The 26252-nt window shown below is 42.6% G+C and overlaps 1 protein-coding gene across 1 annotated transcript; it reads left to right on the forward strand.

The window, feature by feature from the left end:
- Window positions 1–25619, forward strand: KCNG2 (potassium voltage-gated channel modifier subfamily G member 2; the record flags this gene model as incomplete). Its single annotated transcript, XM_080364170.1, has 2 exons — window positions 1–756; window positions 24723–25619. The coding sequence occupies 2 exons, from the start codon at window positions 1–3 to the stop codon at window positions 25617–25619; spliced, it is 1653 nt and encodes a 550-aa protein (XP_080220296.1).
- Between the last annotated feature and the right edge of the window lie 633 nt (window positions 25620–26252).

The raw sequence follows: 26252 nt of genomic DNA on the forward strand, positions 1-26252 counted from the left end.
ATGTATCACGAAATGGCATTACTCACTGGGAATGCAGATCCTGAGTTCACCTCCTACTCCTTTAATAACTTAGAAAACCTATGTGAAGTGCAAACCAAGAAAGGATTCTTCTACAAAAAGGCCAAACTTCTGCACCCTGGGGAAGACTTGTGCTGCTTAGCCCTCCTGGATGACCGGACCAGGTTTGTGATCATCAACGTAGGTGGTATTAAATACAAAGTTCCATGGACTACCTTGGAAAACTGCCCCTTGACCAGGCTTGGGAAGCTAAAATCTTGCAGTAATTATGATGAGATCATGAACATCTGCGATGATTATGATGTTAGCTGCAATGAATTTTTTTTTGACCGTAATCCTAGTGCCTTCAGGACAATCATGACTTTCCTGACAGCTGGGAAGCTGCGGCTTCTCAGGGAGATGTGCGCTCTTTCTTTTCAGGAGGAGCTTGTGTACTGGGGGATAGAAGAGGACCACCTGGAGTGGTGCTGTAAAAAGAGATTGCGACAGAAAGAGGAGGAGGCAGCTGAGGCCAGGCTGTATGAAGGGGAGATGGTATTTAGTGAAACTACGCAATGTGCCTTCCAGGACAATAGCCGATTGAGTTTGTGCATGAGAAAGCTCAGGGATATGGTGGAGAACCCCCACTCAGGGATCCCAGGAAAGATCTTTGCTTGTATTTCAATCTCTTTTGTTGCCATCACTGCAGTCAGCCTCTGCATCAGCACCATGCCAGATGTCAGAGAAGAAGAAGATCGGGTGAGTGCAGCTTTTCTCAGAGTAAAGTGTGTTTGCATTGTTGTCTCCTCAGGGAAGGTGATGGGCAAAATCCCTCCAGCAATCATGCAAGTATCACATTCAGTATTTATGATGTGGAGAGCTGACTGGGGTAGAGCACAGAAGGCATTATGTCACTTAATACAGAGGGCAGACTGGGCCAAACTCTGCCTTGCCATCACAGCTTTGCCAGTTCACACCAGCAGACAGCTTTACCCAACAGATTTGGTTTATGACATCTCTAACCAGACGACAAACTAGCTGTTGTGGGTATAAAAATCAGCCTTGCTTGAGGCTTAATGTTTTGAAGTTAGGTTAAAAGCTAACAGATCAGTTTTCCTTAGACATACTTGGGCAAATCACTTTGAATGAACTCTCAGTACCACTCTGTAAAAACCACATCTAAAAGATTTTAATGTTATAGGTGAGGTAAAGGGCAGGGAAGCTGAGGCAGCAATTTAACAACAGGAACAAAGCGAATGTCTTAGTTTTCAGAAATACTTAGTATTCTCATGGGTAAGCTGTGGATGTTTCATGTCCTTGAAAATCAAGTTTTATGGATATTTTGTTTATTCTTCAATTCAACAAATGTCCTAAGGGTTTAGTTCCTTATTTGTGCAAGCAGTTCAGTTTCCTAGGATTAGCTGTATGTAGGCCAATGAGAGCCCATCTGAAGATCAATAGAGAAGGACATCCACACTTTCATTAAAAATGTGCTGAAATACAATATAAGGGCTTTGAGGGGTGGAGACTTTTAGAAGAGTTCATGACCTCTTTATGTTTACTCAAATCCAAGCTTGACACTAAATATTTGAGCTGCATTTCCAGCCCCATGGTCATTAAATGGGATTGTGAACTTCAGCTACCTCATTCACCCCATCAAGTTCTGCCTCTCAGCCGAAGGCTATGCTCACATGAAAGCAGAACCCTTCTTGTGTGCTTGTGTGCCGAGTGCTGGGTGGCTCATCACTCACTGTCGCTAGCAGAAGAGAGAGCACTCATTGCCTGCCAGGAGGCATTTACTGCTTTGTAGCTTTGAAAGTGAAAAGCATGTTGATGGAAAATGCGTCCAGCAACTCCAGGGAGATCCCTGCATTTGACTGAGTACCCCATGTGCAGTTAAACCTATCCTTTGCTTGCAAGGTGTGCTCAGGTTAGATATCAACTGAGTTCTTTGATTTAGAAACACACTCATTCAGTAGCAGCCAGGAAAAGAAGGCAAAACATTTTGTATGTTGCCTGATATTTGATTTGTTGTAAGATCTTTGTTTTAAAGGCTTTTTATGATCTAAAATTTGCGTATAGTAGTACTGGGTACTAGTTAAAACTATGTTGTCCTAATAACTTTATGAAGATCATTTCTCAAACATATGTCTTTTACTGGAATTAACCAACAGGGCTCCGGTCTGACCACAAGGGATATTTTACTGCTGAAAACTAAGATGTATTTGGCGTTTAGATGTTCCTGGGTTTAAGTGAGAGCTGAACAATTGCTTTCAGAATTACCAGAGTTTAAGGACCTTATATTTTTACTAGTGATCTGAACATAAATAGGGACTCATAGTAATAGGCTAATAATATTTGTTGTGTGGAGGAGGGTAATAATGAAGACGAAGCAAGCATATGAGAGACGCCTGGATTTCTTGGTAAGCTGAAGCCATTAAAAGTAACATGTTTTCATAGTGAAATGCAAAATTGTACAAAAAAAAGATGAATGCGGGCTCTGCTTTTGCAAAAGCAGAGAGTCTGATTCCCAAAACGAGATTCTAAATAGGATTTAGGGTACAAGCAACTGAGTCTAAGTTCCTGTTGCAGCATAAAGTCAGAAGGATCAATGTGATCCTAAGCTGGAAAGTAGTGATTAGAGTGAATTAGAATTAGCTGGATGATGATTTTGTGCCTGTATGCAGCATGGGTGAGAGTAACACTAGAATACTGCAGTCAGTTCTCACACTGATATTTTTGAACGGTATTTTGAAAAATTTGGGGGGGTGCAAAACACCTGTAAATATTAGACAACTGGAGAAAATGCCATACAATAAGAAACTTGCACATTTTAGTTTTTTTAGATTATCGAAAGGAAGGTGAGTGAATTAAGCAAGTCAATGGTTTTTATGGGAGGAGGAGAACGGTATCATATAAAAGACCTTTAATTTAAGCAGGGAAAGGATGCATGGTTAAAAGCTGAATCCTGATTAATTCATATGGGAAACCAGGTGCCAGTATTTAATACCATGGTGATTAATTACTGGGGCAGAGTGGGAAGAGAATTAGTGTATTTTGTATTTTTTAATGTTTTCAGTTCAAAGTTCAGTGCCCTTCTGGAAGGTAGCCTTCCGCTAAACACACTCTACTTTAATAAAAAGTAAATTGCTGATTTCAGTTCAAGCTGGGTGAAATGCTTGCAATGCAGAGGAGATCAGAATAAATAATCTGATGAGTTTCTGTGTCCTTAAATTCTGAAAGCTCAGAGGCCCTGCCAGTAGGCTTTGTTTTACCCTTTGCACAGGAGAAGTCTGCGGGCAGAGTGGAAATTGTTATTTTGTTTAAGACAAAGGTGGTTCTCTAGCACAGGGGACAGGTGAATAGCTTAGTTCACACCCAATGTTCCTCACCTGCTACTGAAGCAGCGCAGGTCAACACTTTATTTGAGTTGAAATTAAGTCATACGAGGAGTCACACACACTGACTGATTTTGGTCCTGTGCAAATTCATGTAAATACCCATGCAGATCTTTTCAGCCTCAGTAAGGCTGGACAAGGAGTTGTGCATCTGCTCACATGGAACTGCTTGTAGGATCAGAGGTCGCAAACTCCTTGCATGGCACCTGTATGTGGCTTAGCAAGCTGATGCAGCTCATCAAGTAACAGGTGCAGAGAGAAGAGAGTTTATGTAAATTCAAAGTCATCAGTTAATCATACTGAGCTGTATCCCTAGTACCTAGTTTAAAATTTGTGCCCAGGGATAGCTCTTTGGTCCAGTTTTGCAGTCTCCTAACAAGCAGAAAATGTATGTGCATCCCTCCTGGCTAAGGAGCAAATAAACAGTAAATACTATTTCAAGGACACACTGTACTCGGTACGTACATTTTCCAGGTTCTCTGGCTGGCATTGTTGTTGTCAGGGTTCTGTGTCAGAGCTGTTGTAGGTACTCTGGCTAACAAGCAGTGGCCTTTTCCTTGAGCTGGTGTTTTCCAGAAATTAAAAGCTTCATGTGCCATCTATCTGTCCTGTTATTGCTTCAGGGAAAGAGAGGGGAACCTGTCACAAAAAAGTCCATGCTGGAGAGCAATTTTTCATACCCCGACCCTTTAATGTCATCTGAATGGACCAGCTGTTGCATTCAGTGATGTCCTGCAGAGGTGTAAGTGACCTCATACAGATGTTAAGCAAGGGACGTTGAAAGTTAGAAGTAATTACCAAGTGGGTGAGGAAATTATTTTAGGTGCCTGCATATCTCTTTTAAAATACAGAAGAAGAATCAGACGTACATTTTGTTAACTTCATTAACTGCTCCAGATGTTCTGGATGACAGTGGCAATCCCTAGTAGTTTAGGAAGAGTGAGAAGGATCGTGTTCCTGTGTACTGTAGCTGTCTTGTTCTTACTAATGGTCACTGTGATTCATCTTGAGTGTCACTCTTTTTTGGAATAGTATCATGTAATTCAGATGCTGCACAATTATCAATAAAGCTAACAGAATCAGATCCTAAACTACTTTTTACTTAATCAAACTAGGACATATATTTTATCTATTTTTTTTCTCATCTAGCTTTTATTTACTGATTAAATTAAAACCACTAATCCAGTAATGCACATAATAGCTGCTTCTGGAAATTTCAAGAAGACGACACTTCAAATGTATAAAGAAAAACAAACCTGTGAAGAGAGTCAGGTTCTTCCATGTAAAGTAACAAAGCAATAATTAATTTTTAATTTCAAAATCTTTAGAATGGGAGATTTCTGTGCAAGATCTAAATTTAATGGTGAAAACTCTCCTCTTAAGGCAAAATACTGCTAAGACAATATCATAGCATGAGCCCTCAGGAACTGACCTCTTTCAAGACCACCACAAAAATTATCTCCAAGACATGAAAATAGCCATAGAGTATCTTTAAGGCATTTTAGGCATATGATACCTTTAAGTGGGCTTCTCAACCCTCTAAACACATGACAGGCATCGAGCGGCTCAAGGAAAGCAGCTAATCCATCACAAGAGTCTTAAATCAGTTGAGGATACATTACAGCAAAAGCTGTAACAACACAGTAAGAGCTGAACAACCAAAAGACATTGAGAGATTCAATTGAAAGGCAGATAGTCATCATACTAGACTCTTGATTTTTTTCTTGGTGAAAACAGAAATGTTAACCATTTCTACCTGCAGAAGAAAGTTTCTTTCTTTTGTTAGACAGTCTTCCTCATCACAGAAAATAAATGGTGAACTCAGAGATTAACATCAAGCATTTTGTCCTTATTCACAAAAGCATTTATAGGCCTGAGTCCCACTGAGCTCAATCGTTTGCAGTAACACAGAATAAAACAGGAGAAGATCAGAGAGTACTTCCTTCTTCACGGTGCTTTCTAATGTATTGGGAGAAGCTAGTCTAATTAAAGATGCTGTGATAGGAAGTTACAGTTCAATAACCTTCAACTGAATAACATTGCAACAAAGAGAGCGCCTCATAAATAATGAAGTTAATAATAGCTCATAAAGAAGCCTGAAACTATTTAACCTTCTAAGCTTAATTTACACACTGTGCTTCAACTTTCTTATTGGTGAGGATGGGGAATAGATAAACTATGAATGTGTGTTTTAAACAGTCTTGTGACTAAAGATTTCATTTCACAAAGGTACATACAAAAGTAACTTCAGACAAGGTTAAGAGAGTCTTGTATAATGATGATCAACAGCTTTTCATAGGTAAGCTGATGAACAGTGAGATCCTGAAAACTGGCTGAACAGCCAGGCCCAGAGGGGGTTGATGAGTTGGAGGCCAGTAACTGGTGGTGTACCCCAGAGGTCCATACTGGGTCCAGTCCTGTTTAACATCTTCATTAGTGATCTGGAGAATGGGGCAGTGTTACCTCAGCAAGTTTGCTGATGACACAAACTTTGAATGAGTGACTGACAGGCCAGAGGGTTGCGCTGTCATCTGGAATTACCTCAACAGCCACAGAAATGGGCTGATAGGAACCTTGGGAAGTTTGACAAGGAGAAATGCAAAGTCCTGCACCTGATGAGGAAAAACCCACACACCAGTATATGCTGGGGGTCACCCAGGTGGAAAGTACCTTGGCAGACAAGGTGTCCTGGTAGATACCAAGTTTAGCATGAGCCAACAATGTGCCCTTGCAGCAGAGAAAGCTACCACTATCCTGGGCTGCATTAAGCAAAGTATTGCCAGCAGGTTGAGGGAAGTACTCTTTCCCCTCTGCTCAGCATTGGTGAGGCCACTTCTGGAGACCAGGTCTGCCTGCCCCCCCCCCACCCCGCCCAGTACAAGAGAGATATGGCCATACTGGAGAGAATCCAATGAAGGGCCATGAAGATGATGAAGGGACTGGAGCATCTCACAGAAGAGGTAAGTCTGAGAGAGCTGGGACTGTTTAGCATGGAGAAGAGAAGGCTCAGAGAGGGATCTCATCAGTGTGTGTAAACATCTGAAGGGAAGATGCCAAGAGGACAGAGTGAGGCTCTTTTCAGTGGTGCCCAGTGACAGGACCAGAGGAAACAGTCACAAACACAGGAGGTTCCCTCTGAACATCAGGAAATGCTTTTTCGCTGTGAGGATGACTGAGCACAGGGACAGGTTGCCCAGGGTGGTTGTGGCATCTCCATCCTTGGAGATACTCAAAAGCTGTCTGGAAATGGTCCTGGGTAACTAGATGGCCCTATTTGAGCAGGTGGAGGGGACTGGACCAGATGACCTCCAGAGGTCCCATCCAACCTCAACCATTCTGTGATTCTGTGGTTATAACTATTGATTTGTTTAGGTTTGTAATCTGAACAGGTAGCTACATAGAAGGAAATGTAAGTATTCAGGACTTCAGTGTGTCAGAAAAGTCAAACATTTTGTTGTATGAATGATACCATCTTGTTTCAAAACTCTTGCAGTTTGAGGTACTACTGGATAGGAAAAACTGTGATTTTTACAGTATATAATTTATTTTTTTTTCAGTGAAAAGTAATCACAGTATCACAGTATGTTTGGGATTGGAAGGGACCTCAAAAGATCATCTAGTCCAATCCCCCTGCTGGAGCAGGAACGCCTAGGTAAGGTGGCACAGGAACATGTCCAGGTGGGTCTTGAATGTCTCCAGAGAAGGAGACTCCACAACCTCCCTGGGCAGCCTGTTCCAGTGCTCTGTCACCCTTACTGAGAAAAAGTTTTTTCTCAAATTTAAGTGGAACCTCTTGTGTTCCAGCTTGATCCCATTACCCCTTGTCCTATCATTGTTTGCCACTGAGAAGAGCCTGGCTCCATCCTCATGGCACTCACCCTTTATATATTTATAAACATTAATAAGGTCACCCCTCAGTCTCCTCTTCTCCAAACTAAAGAGACCCAGCTCCCTCAGCCTTTCCTCATAAGGGAGGTGCTCCACTCCCTTAATCATCTTTGTTGCCCTACGCTGGACCCTCTCCAGCAGTTCCCTGTCCTTCTTGAACTGAGAGGCCCAGAATGTAATGTAATGTAATGTAATGTAATGTAATGTAATGTAATGTAAAGGAGTGAAACAGTTGTTATTGTTGGTGTTTTCTATCCTAAGATGGCGCTCTGCTTGAGACTCTGGAATGAAGCTTTTCATTACTGGAAAGCTTGTTTTTAACACTTCATCTCTTTTGTGACCATTCAGCTGTTTTTCTGCATATGATACAAAGACCTTGATTTTAACTGAGCCACACGTTTATGTGATTCATAGATGGTTTGTTTTTATGAATGAAAGTCTTAATAAAATTGCAGCTTGTGTTTTTCCTTTCTTTGTGGAATAAACTGTTCTAGAAATTACAACACAGTCAACATAAAACATGTATTTTTAAAAATCTCACTGCTGGTATTTGAGGTAACTATTTATAGTATATAGGCACCGAGAGTGACTTTGTATAAGAAGAATCTTGGGGAATTGGACTAACTAATTTCCCTGGGGATTATCTGAGAATTCATTATACCGTTCTCTCAGCTCTGCTGTTTAAATGCAAAAAACGATGAGCTGTAACAATATCACAGTTATGGCATCTGATCTGAACTACTGATGTACTCATCCCCTACATTACTCATTTGCATTTTGTGTTTGCTCTGGGCAGTTCAGGCCACAGGTGGCTGGAGGCCAGGGAAAGACCAAATGACTCAGTGACAACTGTCACCAGCCTTTTCTACAACATTGCGCAAGGGAAGTTCTTGTACACACAGGAGATTCATGTTCACTTTCACATTCACATGCCCTTGCTTAAAGGAGGTAGGACTCACAGCACTGCAGGGCTGTATTTTAAATAAAAGTAAGGTGTTTCTTACTTTTTTCTTTCATAAGATTAAAGCCGGTTTTCTGCTCAGATGGTGCTTAAATCAAAATGGCAACACACACTCCAGATTACAGGCTTTGAGAGCATCCTTTATCCACAGCTTTAATCATCAGCAATAAGCAAAAGTTTGCTTTGTTGTTTATGTGCTCAATCTACCTCATGTAGTTTCATCACCTGTTCTGTGTAGTTCTGCACTTAGCTTGTGAATTCTTTCAGGCAGAATATCTTAAACACAACATCTACGACCATCATCATAACAGAAATAAACATTACATCTGTGCTGCTGTTCAGGTACATGGGCACATTCCTCATGCCTCAAGCTGCAAGCTAGATTTCTAAGTAAGGGAATTTTTTCTTTGCATAAGTGAGACCATCTTAGTTCATGCAAGATGCAATTACTCTATGAAACCCTGACAGTGCAAAACTGAGGAGTAACTGTGGAGTTCTGCAGTGCAAGTCTGAGTCATCACAGTGTTGTCCCAGCTCCTATCTGATGGTCAGAGAAATTTGCTGTTCATGTTGCCTTTCAGACAGCTCAGGTTTGTCTGAAAACAGTTGAAAAGGATGAGGTTTCAAAGATAAAAGGGATGTTGCTTCTGTGGGTCACACACAGAGCTTTAAAATCAAGGAGTCAAGAACCTCTGCACTGTTTAATCTACGCCTTAAATGTTGAGTTGTCTGTTTTATTTAAGTGGTGTGCATCTTTTATCTGACTCCCATGGAATTTGCAGATATAAGACTAATGGCAAAATACTCTTGCAAATATCAAGAAGTAGTGATCATGTCCTTTGATCATTTTACTGGGAACTGTGCTTGTCTGTGAACCATCTGAATGTATAGTCATTAATGTAAAAGAAACACATGTTTTAATCTTTCTTTGTGGATCTGAATCTAAATCTTTGCTTTACTGGTTATTCAAATCCAGCTATTAGCTTTAGAGCATGTCAGTGTTGGTTTAGTTTTCTAAGTTCAGGGTTGTTGTACTGAGATGTTAGGGAAACATATTTGGTGCTGTGAGGCCTTGGCATCCTTGTTGCACAACACACTGCCCACTGCAGCTGCTCTGCCAGCCAGCACCCAGGGCTCCAGCTGCCTGGAAACCCCATGGTCCAATAACACACCATGTGCCAGCTTTGCCAACCCTTTTCAGAGGCAGCCCCTCCCCTTTGCAAGGCTACCTTAAGCTGCTAATTAATAGAAAATGTTTGAAGGAATGATTAGTTATTCTCGGTACTGGTTGTGTGGACCATATGCTGGATAGCAACTAGTTGTATTTACATGACTACTTTTGTAGAGCTCTCACCATTTCTTCTCCTTGGCTTACTTGTTTCTTTTGGGAAAAAATAACTACTTTCTGCAGTCCTTCACCCTGCTGGGAAAAAAATACAGCCTTCCTGCTTGAAGCTATTTAAACTTTAGCAGACATATCTAGTTGTTCTGTCATGACAGCTCCTTCATGAGAAGACAAAGGAAACATGGTCCCAGTAAGAAAATCTTTCTCTGTTGTATTGGGAGGGTTAGGAGGAACGTTGTTTTTTCTTTCACTAAGAGCTGCCTTTAGACTGGGAGGTAGGGACACAGCACTGTGGAACAGGTTTGGACTGAGTCCCGTAGTGAGCCTGCAGACCCTCTGCTCAAAATTCCCCATCTCAGCAATGTTACCACCTGAATGTTCATGCCATGGCTCTTACCAATGTTCAGTCTCACCACCATATCTTTTCCTGCATTGCTTTTCCCAAGTAAAGAGAAAAATCCTATGAGACAAGGAGCTGCCCTGGAAGATTTTCAGGATAGTAGGTTACAATATAGACTTTGGGAATCACCCGAGAATCTCTGCAGTGTTTTTGGCTTATAAATAAACAAAATTGAGAGAGTATTTCTCTGTCCTGTTAGCTTGGGGATGAGGCAAGAGTTGGATAAGATAAAATTCCTGATGACTTGTTAATAACTTTGTGCTGTGCTAATGAACTCTCTTGGCCTACAGGATATCTTCTCATGAATAAATAGCAGGCTCAGGTCTTCTTTTAAATATTGTATAAATGTGCTGCAATGTAACATTAGTAATTAATAATTAAACAACTAAGACTCTTCCATAAAAGCAATGGTAACTTTGTCACGTTGTTAATTGGTATATGTTTGGTAAAGTGTGTCTCACCCAGCAGAACAAGCTCCATATATAGTTTCTTTATAAATTTATCTGGTTCCACCACCATAACTATTTATACCTACAAGTGGGTTTATTCTCCTAAATTCCAGGTAAACCATCCAGGGAGTCTCTGACTCTCATAATAGTTGCTTGGCCTCCAGTCATGCTTGCAAAATTACTACAGCTACTCAGTATAGCCTACTTTGTAACATCCTGAAGGTACAGTGTCACTTCTTCACTCCATAGATTGCTCCACTGCCTTTCGCAAGAGAGCTTGTGCTGTATGGGCTTATTGAGTACTGTCCTGGAGAAAGAGAGAAATCTTTCATTTATTTGCAATAAAAATATCATCTGGAATTTTCATCTCAGAGCTCCAGGATATGTTGCTGTCAATTCTGGAGGTTTGGAATGAAAGAAAGCAATCAGATTTATGTTTGGCTAGACCTCATATAGCTAAGCTGAGGTAATGAGCTGATTCATGTGTACAGCACTTAGAAAAATTGCATTAAATCATTTAACATGATAAATGTTTACATTTTCATTGCTTGAAATGTGGTGATTGAGATGAAATATAGAAGTTTTTGAAATTGGGAACTTTTTTGCAGTATCCATGGAGACATTTAGATTCAAGACAAATTAAGGTAGAAGAGTGGTATACAAATGAAAAAAAAAAAAAAGGTTTAAAAAAATTTTGCAATAGGTTTTTACAAAGGCTTAGGAAAGGAATGGGAGAAAACTAGAGGGTTGCTGGGTTTTCTGAAGGTAAGCATGTTATTAATTCTAAGTAAAACCATTAAAAATATTGTACTGAGTGCAATCAGCAACATTTTTAGAGGATGAGAGCATAATTAATTCTAGTTTATGTAGAATACCACTCATTAGTCAAAATTCATATAATTTTTATAAGGTTATAAAGTTTTCTGAAAAGAATAACTTCTGATCTAGGTACTTACACTTCTGTAAGTTATTTGAATTAGTGACACACAACATCTTTCCTTAATAAAAATGATATTTTTCAAAAACTTACCTCCCTTATTGTTTTAAATATTTCTGTTAGATCTCTAAGTAGCAGAAGACTAACATGAGAAATCATCATCCAGTGACAGTGTATGCAGAAGGGCATGCAAGTGTGCCTGGTGTTGGCCTGTATCTACTTGGGTGTTTTGCTGGTGATTTGGGAGAAAATCACACCTTAGTCAGGGACCGTAAGTATCTGGCACAGTAAGCCGAACTGATTGGAAGGGGTAACTGCATGTTCATCAATCAGCAGAGGGTGCAACTTTTAAGTGTGGAAAGCACAGATAGCCCAGGACAAAAGACTCTTTTGGAAGCGGGGACTATGAAAGGATATGGAGACTCTGGTGGACTATCAGCTATACATTATTTGCTATCCGACATGCTAGATAAGAGGCAAAGCATGAGGCTTGAGATACCGTGTCCAGATTGGTATCCACTAAGCAGGTAAGTTGAAAAAAAAAAAAAAAGTTAAAATAATTACTTAAAATCCAAAAATTCTGCTTTTTAGCGACACACTGGAAGAGTTTTTAGTGCAGTAAACAGCAGAATAAGAGAATGCCTGTGGGCAACAACGAACAGTAACTGGAACCTGCAGCAAGACAAACTCCTCCCCTAAATAAGGTGTATTACAGGGTGGGTCATTAACAATGGAAACCATTTACCTAGAGATACTTGAGTACATAGAATCATAGAATAGTTGGGGTTGGAAGGAACTTTCAAAGGTCATCTAGTCCAATGCCCAGCAATGAGCAGAGACATCTTCAACATCTCATATAGTTTTTAAATACATTCTGTCAGTCCTTCTGAACATGACAGCTCAGTTGAAATCCTCTGTGTGACTTGTGAGCCATGGGGTGAGCCATCACCATCCTGTCCCTGACTTGCTGGTGCAGGACTGCTGTGCAGGAGGTGCCAGCAAGGATGTTGTACATCTGGGGCTTCCTTGTCCCTCCTGTATGTTCAAACCTGAAGTCATGAGTAAGATGAAATGAGCAGTGGCAGTTCATAATTGTGATTAAAGGGGAGGGCAGCCAGAAAACCTCAGAAGCTTGGAAGCTTTCCAAAGAGAAGTGACATGGCTGGGACATCTTACCAGCAGGACTTAGTCCCAGCATCAGCTACTGTTCAGACGTGGGCTTGCAGGTCGCTCAGGAGCAGGGTGCCTCAGCTGGATTGGACTGTTCACCAGGACATGTGCCAACTCAGCCCTCTGGCCAGCCACCAGCAGGGCCATTGTACCTTCACCTTCCCATGCAGGCACAACCGCCCTCTGCTTTCCCTCTGCTCCAGCTTGTTTTCTGAGCCTGGATACAAATAGGAAATACAGAAAATAGTGTAAAGGTCCCAGGCATCCAATACATCCTGAGCTATGTTGGAAACTTGGCACACACTGCACTGGGTAGAGATGACAACAGAACAGAAATTGCAGCACCCTCCTGAAAGGTCCACACACTCAGTGTCTATGGGCAGAATTTGAGAATATTTTCTCCCAAACCACAGCGCTTGTACAAAGAAGACATGTTGGCTAATTTAAAGCAAGTCATTCCGTTCTTAAATTCTGCTCTGCTGTCACAGAAAACGCTACTGTTGCCTTGAGCAGAAAGAGAAGATGAGAGAGTGCAGGTTTTCGTAGTGGTCAGATCCACCTTGCAAAAACTCATCCAATTTGCAAGTGCAGGAGAACAGCTGACAGCATTTCAGTGCAAGTGCAATGCCATAGCAGACTGCAGCTGAGACTCAGCCCCTACCAGCAGGAGAGCAATTCTACCCACAGGCAACATAGGCTAATTCTGCACTTGCTTTCAGATAACAGGATAAAGGGACAGAGGGAGAAAATGGATTTTAAAAAAATGTAAGAGGAAAAGAGCAAGCTTGACACTGTCCTTTCCTCAGAAGAGAAAAAACAGGCATCCTCAACTTTTATATCAGGTTACAGGGTTGCGGGAACCAGTAAAACTAATGTGGGTCAGAAAATAGAACCAGCAATGAGTAGGAGGCAGGAGGAGAAGAGCCTCTAAAAGAAGGATTGAAAGAAGGGGAAAACTGGGGGAAATTATAGGGAAAATATGCTTTAAATGCTATTAAGAATCAGTTGTTCTTTTTAATACAATTGGTAAGTTATAAAAAGAGAGAGAGAAAAAAACAAGACTGAGGGTTTTTTTTTCAGTGTGTGAGACAAGCTTGAGGAGAAGAAAAGAGGATGCTGGGCTTAGGAAAAGCATGGTTCTAGATACCATATATCTGCACATATCTGCGAGCACGGCCAGGTGCCCCCACAGCATCAGCTGTTCCCAGGTGCTGGGCAGGTGTGAAACCATTGGGAATACCACTGCTTTGTTAACAGCCCCATATTTCTTGGGCTTCTGCGGAAAGCGTCGGGTCTTGGTGTTGTCATTCTCTGGGGAAACTGTTCCAACTGCACATAAGTGCCTTTGGCGAGGACTCAGCCCCGCTCTGGTTTTGCAGCATTTTGATTTATGCTGCCACTTACAGGAGATAGCCCTCCTATCTTTATTTTTGTAATCCTGCTATGTTTATGAGATGCAGGTGTGCTGTAAGTGCCAAGTGCCATTGCTCAAGTTTTTTGAAACAAGAACTGAGTCTGTCTGTGCTAGGACAGAAATTACAAGCCACTATTATTCTCCAGAAATCAGGAGATTTGCTGATTTGCAAGCTAGCTGGGCTTCTTCATGTAAAAGCTCAGGATCAAGCATTTGCTTAGGTTTACTGAGAACTGATTTAAAAAAAAAAAAAAAAAGGCATTCTAGTTTCTAAGCCTTGGGGGATATATTGCCTCTATCAGAGCTAGAATAGAGAGTGGGCTGAAGACAAAGATTTCTAGTTCATGTGAAATCAAGGGGATAAGGGATAGGCTTCTGGTGTTTAATTGTTCCTTTGGGGTTTTTTTTTAACTTTCCATTTCAGTGAAAAAGTGAACCAAAACCAAGAAGAACATTTTGGAAATCTGGAAATAGAAAAATCCAAGGTAATTTTTACTCAGAAACACTAAGAACATCAGTGTTTATAATGCAAAGCTTTTCTTCAGAGGACACCACTGCTTAGTGGAATCATCATTCTTTTTCCTGCATTACTGCCTCCGTCCATGGCAGTGACTCTGATAAACAAATCATCTATGCCAAGCATCCCCCTAATGTCTGGCTGTGCAGATCAAGCCTGGTCCAAGCCTGGCTTGTGGGACCTGTGGACACACCTGGATCACTGTGTCACTCATGTTTCCCACAGAGGGGTCTGCTGCAGGGCAAAGCTGCTAGAAAGCAAGCCATATGGGCAGTGGCCTGGGAAATCCTGTCTAAAATGTTGTGGGAATTCATGAGTCTCAAGTATCTTGTTCTCTTGGACTTGCGTCTTCTTGTGTAGCTGTTTGTCTTCAGACAATTTCCAAATGGCACTAGGATGGTGTAAAATTGCCAAAGCAAACCCCAGACACAACTAACCAGTGTTTTGACTCAGAATATTTGTTTAAACAAATGGCAGTAAAGCTATTCTTGTACATACTTGGTGAAATTCTCTCATGTTTAGAGCCTCCTGAGGCCCAGCTCCAGCAGCATCAAGTGCATAATTTCATTTTGCTAGTTGAACATTTCAGGGAGGTAAGACTTTAGAGGGGTGCTCTGAGGGGAGTGTAGTCCCCTGTTGTCACAGGTACATCACACCACCATTACCAGAAACTGAGAAACTTAATCTTAAAAGGTCTCTGGTCTTCCCTGTTCTTGCAGGAGGGGCTCTTTTGGAACCTCATGTATATTCTAGAGTCCAGATTCTGGAAGCTGGTGTAGCTATTCCTTCTTCTGCTAATGCTGTGCTTTCTATTAGTCATGAGTTCTCTGCAAATAGCTTGTGCAATGAGCATGTGAGGTCCTTCTCCTTCCCACTCCTACCTCACCTGCCATTACTCAGCTGGAGGTGTTGCCCTTCCCAGCCACTCCTGAACAAAGTCAGCTGTTCTAGCATAACCAATCAGTGAGTTATTCTGTTCAACTTTGCACTGAAGAGGATTAAGGAATTATGATATATCTCATTCAGTGGGATGAGCTGGAGATTGTAAACAGCCAGATAGCAGATGGAGACAGCAGTACTTTCAGCATGTCCAGACAAACCTGAATGAGAATATCTGGCCATGCCATTGAATGGTGCTTGTCCTCATCCCCTTGCTTTATTTATAGACAGCAAACATGTATCTTCTGTGCCTTCATTTGATGATGGTAAATAAGTCAATTGCATTTAAATGTCTATTTTTAAGATAGGTTTTCTATTTCACTATCCATCCAAGTAAACTTGGGTTACTCTCCCACCTCATTCCAGTTTGAATCATCCTTGCTGAACATGGGTGGTTCTTGAACAAATCAAATCCTTCACTTATATATTTGAATCAAGTGTTGCTTTTTTTCCATGTGTACATTTGGTAAGCAAGAAGGAACTAGTGTCACAGGATCATAGAAGAGTTTGCATTGGAAGGGACCTTTAAAGGTCATTGAGTCAAACCCCCCCACTTCTCAAGCTTGTCCAGGTCCCTCTGGATGGCATCCTGTCCATCAGGTGTGTTAACTGCACCACTCAGCTTGGTGTCATTTGCAAACTTGCTGAGAGTGCACTCGATTCCACTGTCATTGATGAAGATATTGAACAGTACTGGTCCCAGTACAGACCCCTGAGGGACACCACTTGTTACTGGTGCCCATCCAAACATTGTGCCATTGACCACTAATCTCTGGATGAGACCATCAGCTAGTTCCTCATCCACCAAACAGACCACCCATCAAATCCATATCTCTCAGATTTAGAAAGAAGGATGTTGTGGGGGACCATGGTCGAAGGCTTTACAGAAGTCTAGATAGATGATATCCATTGACCTTTCTTTGTCCACTGTTAGTTACTGCATCGTAGAAGGCCATGAAGTTAGTCAAGCAGGACTTGCCCTTGGTGAAGCTGTGCTGGCTGTCTCAAATCACCTCCTTGTCCTCTATGTGCCTTAGCACAGCTTCCAGGAGGATCTGTTCCGTGATCTTGCCAGGCATGGATGTGAGACTGAGTGGACAGTGGTTCCCAGGGTCCTCCTTTCTACCCTTTTTAAAAATGGGTGTGATGTTTCCCTTTTTCCAGTCACCAGGAACTTAACCTGGCTGCCATGACTTCTCAAATATCATGGAGAGTGGCTTGGCAACTACGTCAGCCGGTTCCCTCAGGACTCTGGGATCTATCTTATCAGGTCCCATAGACTATGTTCAGGGTCCTCAAGTGATCACGAACCTGATCTTCACGTACAGTGGGAGAGACTTTTCTCCCTCAGTCCCTGTCTTGTAGTTCATCCACTCAAGAGGTGTGGGAAGAGAGATGGACAGTGAAGACACTTTCAAGGGTAAAAACCACAGGTTGTGAGCAGCTGTGTGTGCTCATTGTAGTGGAGCAGATTAGAAACATGAGAAAACAAAGTGAAGGGAATACTAGCCCATGAGGAGGTCACTAGGCAGTGAGAATGCAGCAGAGCCTTAAAAAGTATCCTCAAAGGAAATGTTACCAGGGTACATCACTCCTCCTTAAGTACAGCCCCTCTCTTCTGGTGCGTGGTATGATCAGACTGGGAGGTAGCAGCAGATGGCTGCTGGAGCACATACTGTTCCCTCAGGTTGCTCCCAGCCACAGTCACAGAGTCTGAGGAGTTTTAAGATGTCTTACATCCCCCACTCGCCCCTGCCAGCCTCTCCAGTTGAGGTACTGTGCTGTTCCTGATAGGCATCTGAAAATCATGCAAGTCTATGTTGTTCTGTTTCATAGGTATTTATGGTCTGGCTTATTTTTTATACGCTTCTTGCAGATTTTAGGTTTTGGTTGCTTTCCATAAAGTAGAGCCAGGTAACATTTGTTTCCTTCCAGCAAATACTACTGCTTTTGGAGAAGTGTGTGCTAAAAGTGGATGCAGATGTGAGAAAACCTGGTAGAGAAGACAATATTAATGAGAGGGCATTTTGTGCATCTGTAGTACTACTTACCTGCTTTCCATTGTTCCCAGAAACTCTGTTGGGGCAAAAAGCAGCAGGACAGTGGGCTGAAGACTTTATCTGTATGTGGCAGGGACAGTAAGTGAAGGAGGCAGCAAAATGGAGGGCAGCCTTAGAATGGCAACAGTAGTCTTGCCTGGAAGGTGGGTGATTGAATTCCTTCTGTTTGTGTCTTTCCCCACAATTCAGACATATATGCTGAATCCATGCAGAGTACAACTGTTAAAACATCTGCAGCATTTGCAAGGAAAAGGCAGTTAAATAGGTCTAAAACCTCAATATTTATGGCTTAGAAACCCAAGCCCTACCTACAGTATCTAATTTTGGTCATGCAGTTTGAGGCTGAGATGGCCTAAAGCCGCAGGCTGCTTGTGAATTGGGCAGAGTAACTTGAGGAAGCACAGCTGGTTCCTCCTGTACTGTGAGTGCCATCTGTGTCTCCTGCCTCTTCTGTCTGCAAGGGTGGACACAGGCTACGACAGTGCATAGGTGAGCTCCTCACCCACATTGTCTTCTCTTCCCTTCCATTGACTCCCAGACCCGTTTCTGAGCTTTCCATGAGCAAAGCCGTTTGGCTTTGTAGTTGCACATCAGAAGAGCACTCAGAAGAGACAGAAATGCAAGGCACATGCAGGTAGCAGTATCTCCATAACCCCTTAGTTACATGACTGCAACTGAACAGCGCAACATGTATTTTTACAAGTTGATTAGACCCTGGCTTTGGATTTTAGCACACCCTGAAGTTATGTTCTAGTAGTTGCCATAGTATTTGGGCATCTCCTGTGTTCCTGTTGGTGTTCCATGTTTATGTGAAGCTTCACTGGCACAAAAAAAAGAGCAAGCTGAGAGGTTTTGAAAAGTGGTGATTTAGGGTGTGCTGCCTTGGGATCAAAGGAAATCCAGAGAGATGAGTCTGGAGTAGGTATAGCTCCTTCCCACCTCCTTGTCCTTTCTCTTCTACAAAGACAAGTTGTACAGGAACAACTATACAGGAGCTATCTTGTGTCCATAATATAACTGCAAACCATTTGTGACCACCCTCCCCACTTAAGGTAATGCTCTGGGTTACCTTTTCTAGGAGCTGGGCTGAAGATGAAGCACAAAGCCCCAGTTGCAGATCAAAGTGTGTACAGCAAGAAGCAGAGGGCTATTTCATGACCTCTTGGTGACTTTAAAAAGAGAAATGGTTCCTTTGAACTAACAGCCAGCCAGCTCTGAGGACAAACTGTACAATAGCTGAATCATCTTTGCTAAGGAGCACAAGAAACACCCAGAGCAGACCAGCTGCAAGTTCAGCCTGACCCTGGTTTTGATGGCAGATGTACTGAATTACAATCACCAAGTCTGTAGGTGGTCGGTGGTGAGGGGAGCGTGTCCGTGCTCCAGGGCTGCCCTTCCAGCAGTGGGTCACATCGCAAAAGTCACACACTCATCCTTACTGTGAAAATTGGCTGGATGCTTTCATCAGAAAATCACTTTTCATCGGAAAATTGCTTTTCATCCAAAAGTGCCGGTGTGCGCAAAATCTTCGGGTTTTGCTGGGGAGGGCACATTTCTGGGAATATTGCTGTTTTGCTGGATTTTTTCTCAGGGATGGCTTCTTAATTTGACAGTGATAGTTGGGACGAGAGAGGGTGGTGACCCAGCACCCAGAGTGCTCTGGGCACTCCCGTGGGCTGGGACAGAGCCAGGTCCAGGCTCCCGTCCTGCCTGCTTAGCAGCAGGAGCTGGGTCTCACCTGAGCTGGGCAAGTGCTCCAAGTGTTGGGCTGCTGAGTAACTGGAAGTGGGGTTCTGTCCTCTGAACCTCTCTGCAGACATTGACTACAAGAGGCAGTTCAGCTTCAAGCCCAGATTGGAGGGGAACACTCTCAGCTGCTGGGCTGGGGACTGTCTCGCTCTCTGGAGCACTGCAGCCAGGCTGTGGGCAGACCTTGTGCATCAGTGTCAGTGACTTTGTCTGTAGGTCCCTTGATGTTGATCTCTGGTGCTGAGACCCTGGTTACATCAGAATTTCAAGTTCCACATTAAAAAAAAAAATATATATATTTTGATTTGATATGGACAGAGAAACACTTGAAATTCATGGTCCAAAAGGCCATGAAGGGGCAAGCGGAAGAGAACAAAAGGACCATTTTAGAAATGCCAAGATTTCAAAGCTTATTTAACTATTTTTATATACAATACCTCTCATGTTTGGGTTTTTCTTTTTCTTAACATGTATATTTGACAGGTAGGGAAATCTCACTACAGGGGGGAAGTGGGGAGCATTGAAACTTATTTGAAAGTACTGTGAAGCTGCTGACCATACAGAAATGTGTGTGCAAAGCCACACAAGAACTGGGTGGTTAGAGGTGATCTGGCTTTTGACATCTTCTAATGACAGAGGGAGGAGATGGCAGCAGAGCCTGCAGGAATCTAGAGAAGAGTCAGAATTCTTCTCAGGAGACCAGAGGACAAAGGCAGGGTCAAGAAGCCACACAAAAAACAGAGGAGAATTTTTCTGAGGCACAGTACAGGGACGTACCAGGGAAAGGGAGCCTTCAAGCCAAACCAAAACATTTCTGAAAGATGCCTGCAATTTTTAGACAGACAATCCAGAGCAATGAGTACGGCTGGATTTGAACTACTGTGACACTGGCATTTCTTTTTGTAATTTTCCTTTTGCCAAAGAAACCTTTGGCAAAGAAAATGTTTCTCCAAAAGAAAGATACTGCGGCTGGCTTTTTGACAGCAAATTCCTTTAAATCATATTGAAGGAGACTCACTTTAATTTGACAGCATAGAATGAATTACTGAGACCTTCCTTCGTTCCTTTTCTTGTGCCGTGAGTTTACATTAGTATATAGCCCCAAAATCCTCTGCAACTGCAAATATTTCCCCATACTCAAGTAATTTCTGCACAAGAAAAAAGAAAAATCTACTTGCTGTTTGAAAGAAACATGTATACGCACTTAAATAAACATATACATCTTGTAAAGAACAACTGTTTCCATGTATTTTTATTATACTGCTCCTTTTTGTAATCAAAAGCCTAAGATATTGTTGTTTATTTAGTGGCATGATTATATGCCCTTGTTTAAAATAAAAAAAAAGACGAATAGACTTTTAATACTAGAGAAGTGCAATGGGTGGGTGTCCTTTGTGATTGCCATTCATGCTAATTTTGTTTAGACCTTTAAAAGACAAAAAGAAATCAAATTGTTATGAAAACTAAAAGAAGTTCTCCTGTGGCCCAGTTTCATGAAGCTAGATATGAATCTGTTAGATTACAAGATGAAATCTGCATGGTATGAGAGCTAGCTATTTTGCTTACAAAAAGTAAAAAGCAGTATGTAGTTGTTAATATATGTGTTTATGGCCATGATTTGGTATAGCTTGATCTTTTTTAGAACATACAGATTTGATACAGACCTATTTTGGGCAGAATACTATCCTGTTTTGTTAGGAGTTGTTTTTCTCTTATTCCAAAGGCTGATTCATTCTTGATTGTTTTGTTTGTTTTTTTTTTAATCTGTTTGTGTTTCTTTCTGTGCAATTTCGTTTTGTTTTCTTGAATGGAAAAAAACTCAAAACATTAAGCAGAGTTGCAGCATCTGGTTGGAGATAAATAGGTAGTTAAAAGTTTTAGAAAGAGAAAAAAATGCCTTTTTTTTTTTTGTTTTACAGTGCTGTAATCAAGGGGAACAAACTGCAAGGAAAAGCAGCTGCAGCTGAAAGAAACAAAGTGTAAAGAATATAAAACACATTTTTGTTGTTTCTTTTTTTGATTTCATGTGAGGATAATAGTAGGTCATACCTAGATGATATTGAAACATGGTACAGGGGACAGGAAGACATTTAATTAGTGACAAAATAAAGGCCTCTGGCAGGTTAATTGACACACAGGTCTGTTTTCTAAAAGCCTGTTCAGACCCTCTTATTCTTTCTCAAGACAGCCTTCGGACAGAGCCTGGTTTGTTCAGATTGCAACAGGTTAATAACAATACTGAGAATGACGAGCACTTTGCTGAAGATAATTATGCATTAGCTAAAAGAGGGGATGGTTTCATCCCATTAAAATGAACTCTGTGTAGCAGAGCATTATCACTCCACTTTACTGAAGGTAAGCGTTTTGGCATTCACAACCTTAGCTGTCAGCTATGGGTAGTGAGAAGGGCAGAGAAAAGCCAGAGCTCACCACCAGCTCTGGATGGAGGAGATTTCAGCAAAGATGCCAGCTTGCTCCTTCTGTGCTGGATGACCCACGCTGCAGATGCTGCCAAGCCTCTCGTGCTGGGCTGAACAAAGGTTGTTAGGCTGCTCCTGTGCCTGTGTTTTTGATGTAGTTCTGCAGGAAGGCTGGAGACATAAATAGCAGAGCTGTGGGTTTGTGAACCTACACAGGATAAACATGTCAGACTGTGGGAGGGCAGATAGAGTCTTCCAAAAGTCATGCCCACTGGTAGTCTGTAATGAGGAACAATTTCCACTCCTGTTCGCTCTCACATGAAAATTCATACACAGAAGGCCTTTGCAGAGTTTCCTTTCCTTATGCACCAAATAGAGAGTGCTGGGGGAATTAGGTGGCAAATTAGCTATTAAAAGCCTTAATGTCTTTGTAAGTCTGTTCCAAGGCTAAATTCTCTGTAGGCTCCCTGACTTTCCTTAAATTTTTAGTGGCATACTAAATACAATTTTTAATTGTATACATGCACAGCAGAATCCAGAACTCTTACTGCCAGATAGGTCTCTTAAGGCAAGCTACATCTTAGTTTCCAAGCATGGTGGTCCAAGTAGTGATGCACCTTTCAGAGAAAGCAAATTTGCACTTGGGAGATATTTTTTTTCTTGCCGTTGCTGCTGCTGTGATCAAGCCATGGGTTCTTCCATGGGCTGTCTTCCTAACATCTCAGCGCGATCCTTTTGTGCACATGCAAAGATAAGTAGTATCAGGAGCTGCAAATCACCTGCAGCCATTGCCCTTAGGTGTGAGATCAAGTATATCCTGATGTGAGATTCTCAGGCAGCAGGGCTCTGGGACAACAGCAGTCTGATGGCTGGTTTCTGATTAATAAGTTGAGAAGTTACAGTGGCACAGGCAGAGTCCTTCCTCTGACTCTGAGCTTTGGCTCTGGCCCACAGAGCCAGATTTGTGTGGTGGCATGAAAGCATCTTGGTTCTGTATCTGATGGAAGAGCCTGACAGCTTAATTATGCTGTTATAGGAGCACAGCCTCTAAAAATAATATGTTTTGTCCTATGTGTTACTGAGGCAGATACAAATTAAGCTCTCTGTAGTCTTCACACCTATCAAAATTAGGAAGTTAAAGACAGGCTATCTGTATCTTCTGTATCTGTATCTACTGCACTAGTAAAACTATATTATCCTTCCTCTCTGCAATATGCTTAAGATCTTGACAGCAATTTCAATTGGACAAGTAATTTTTCTCTCTGTATCAGCATAACCCCCTAGGAAACAGTGGGAGGTACATCATATGCCAGCTGAAAGCAGAATACAGAAAAAAAAACCATCTATAAATACAGGGCACTACAACCTTTCATCATGTTTAGTACAAGAACTGTAAATGCCAGCTCTGAGCATTCCTTTTCACTTTTTTTTTTTTTTCCTATTGACATCTCTTCAGTAATTGTCTCAATCTCTTCTTAAGCATGAAATGGGGAGGGCTCCTTGGCATTTTGGTTATCATATTGAGGTAACACAAGGCTTTGCACTCAATGTGATGACACTGCTCTTGCTGCTGGCAGTGCATCCAGCCACCCCCCACATTGAGGGGAATGGTGTAGTTAGTGAAGAGGGCTAAAGTCTCATCACTCCTTTACTGTTTTCTTTCACAACAGGGGAAAAAAAACTGTACATAAACACCTAGGCAAGAATGAGATTAGGATGTGGTGCTGCACAGTAAACATTTCCCTGATTCTGCCTAGCAAAAGATACCTGTGGTGAGCATGTGGGCAGAACCATTTATAGATGTGCCAGGTTCTCCATTGGTGAAATAGGAACCAGCTGGACAGAGCCTCACTACTCTTGAGTGATGCTTTATTGCTATAATTTGGCATAGGTAAGCCAAACAAGGATTTTACATTGGTACCTAATACCTGTTGCGTCCAGTGGGAGTCACACGCCCCACTACTATGGATGGATTCCTACATGCTTTCAAGAGTTTTTTGAACTATTCAGAGTCAAACTGACTCATCGAATAAATATACACTTCCCTTAAATAAATATACACTTGCATTTTGCCCAAAGCCCCTACAGCATTAGCACTTTTATTTGAGCTTTTACAGAGGAAACAGCACTAGCCGTATAATTGTCTACATCAAAATCTGTTTATTTAGAGAAGCTGATGATTATTCAGCTGGAGTTGCTAACAGTGATGTAGCAGACAATTGCCATAGTATTTGTGCTGTTGAATTAACAATCAAAGAGCAGCCATCACCAGCATTATTTATTGCTGTTCCAATGCGCCAAGGCTGGCTTGTTTACAGGCACCATAACTGAAGAACCAAAGTTCTCTTTATTTTCCACTGAGTGAGCCGGCACCTCTTCCAGTGCCTCAGAAAGTTTGGGGAGAGCATTGTGGTCATTAGTTGTTACAGGTGACGTAATTGAAAATGCTTATCTCTCTGGACCCTCCCTCTATTCTTGTGGTACTTTTTTCTTTTAGAAATACCTACATTTATCGGTACTTTATATAAGCTTTTGACAGTAGGACTAGTGTGTTAATAAATGTTCACTGGAATATAAAATACGTTATATTCTGTGAATAATAGATTATAGATGACTCGAAGCAGATAACATAAAATGCTGTAGGTGTTTATGAGCCATTTATATGCAATTTATTATTGATCAGGAAGCGGGGGAGGGATCTCCCATTTATTAAAAACCATGACTCCTGTTCTAATCTAAAGGCTGTTAAAGGCTCGGTTAGAAATGAAGTGTGAGCCACTGTCCTTTCAGCAGTGGGCTGTCTGGCCAGCAGCTGATACCATCACACTAAATTCTTGGCAACTTCAGGATAGTCCTGAGCATCGTTAATTGTCCTGCAGCCAAACATGTAGCTAGTAGCTCTGGGTTTCCTTATCAGTTCCAGCTGCTCTTACCAGCAATGGTTTTACTTTGGTACCTCACAATTCGTACCCATTTCATGTGGTGCTTTCCTTTAAGAACTGCCACTCTGTTTCTTTGGTTCACTCCATGGCTAAATCTTTTTCTTCTCCCTTTCCTGTGTTTCCCACTCCTCCCCAGGGCGAGTGCTCACGCAAGTGCTATGACATCTTTGTGCTGGAGACAGTGTGCGTGGCGTGGTTTTCATTCGAGTTCCTCCTGCGATCCATCCAGGCTGAGAACAAGTGTGCTTTCCTGAAAACCCCGCTTAACATCATCGACATCCTGGCCATCTTGCCTTTCTACGTCTCTCTCATTGTGGATATGGTCTCCACGAAAAACAGCAGCAAGCCCACTGGGGGAGCTGGGAACAAGTACCTGGAACGCGTGGGGCTGGTGCTGCGCTTCCTGCGGGCTCTGCGCATCCTCTACGTGATGCGGCTGGCGCGGCACTCGCTGGGGCTGCAGACACTGGGACTCACTGTGCGCCGGTGCACCCGGGAGTTTGGGCTCCTCCTCCTCTTCCTATGCGTTGCCATGGCCCTCTTCTCGCCGCTGGTGTACTTGGCTGAGAGTGAACTGGGAGCCAAGCAAGAATTCACAAGTGTGCCTACCAGTTACTGGTGGGCCGTGATCTCCATGACAACTGTTGGCTATGGGGACATGGTTCCTCGTAGCATCCCTGGACAGGTGGTAGCCCTGAGCAGCATCTTGAGTGGGATTTTGCTGATGGCTTTCCCAGTCACATCCATCTTTCATACCTTTTCCCGTTCCTACAGTGAGCTGAAGGAGCAGCAGCAACGAGCAGCAAGCAGGCAGATGCGCCAGCGAGAAGAGAGCACCAGACTCCCAGGTGGTGACAGTACACAGGGGCTCAGTGTCACATTCCCACCGGGTGCTGCCGGGCAGGAGGATCAGCTCACATTGGGGACCAGGAAGCCAAGAGAAGTTCTTGACTCTGAACAGCTGAAGACGTACGTTGGCAGCACAAGAAGCAGTGTACAAGTGGGGGTCAGTTCTGTGAGAAGAACCTCCTGAACTGTACAAATGAGGGGCAGACACACACAAGGTTGTCCCTAAAGACCAACTTTTGATCTTAAGGGCCCACTGAAAAGTGTCCCTAGAGAGCCTACCAAGTACAGCTCTGCTCCATCATGTTTCATAGGGCTTTCCTGTTGATCAAGTACTTTTGGCAGCCTGCAAGGAGCAGCCATTGGACCCAGCCAGCCAGGAGAACGTGAGGTGAAGCACAGCCTGTGCCGGGCGCCATTCAGCAGAGCAGCCAGCGAGCCTCCCCCTCTGGGCTCTGCGCCGCTCCGCATGTGAGGGGCTGAAATAGGGGGCTCCCCGTGCCTCATGCACAGAGGGTTTGTTTCAGCAGCTCTGCCAAAGAACACAAACTTCAGACAAGCCAAAGGGGGAGGACAAGAGAAGGGCAGAAACGTCCCTTCAGCTTTCCCAGGGGCTTGGTTTTGTCTGCGTAACAGGTCAGGCAGCCCAGGCTGGGCTGCCGGCTGCCAGCTCCCACTTGTGCGCTAGCGCAGTATGCGTTATTTAGTAGATATGCGTATTTACCACCCTAAGCTTTATATTGTAGCCCCATGACAGAAATACACAGACAATCTTCCTAACTGTGGTACCGAATGTTATCTTGTGGGTTTTTTTTCCTTT

The sequence above is a fragment of the Nesoenas mayeri genome, assembly GCF_963082525.1.
Source record: "Nesoenas mayeri genome assembly, chromosome: 2".
In the NCBI taxonomy this organism is placed as follows: domain Eukaryota; kingdom Metazoa; phylum Chordata; class Aves; order Columbiformes; family Columbidae; genus Nesoenas; species Nesoenas mayeri.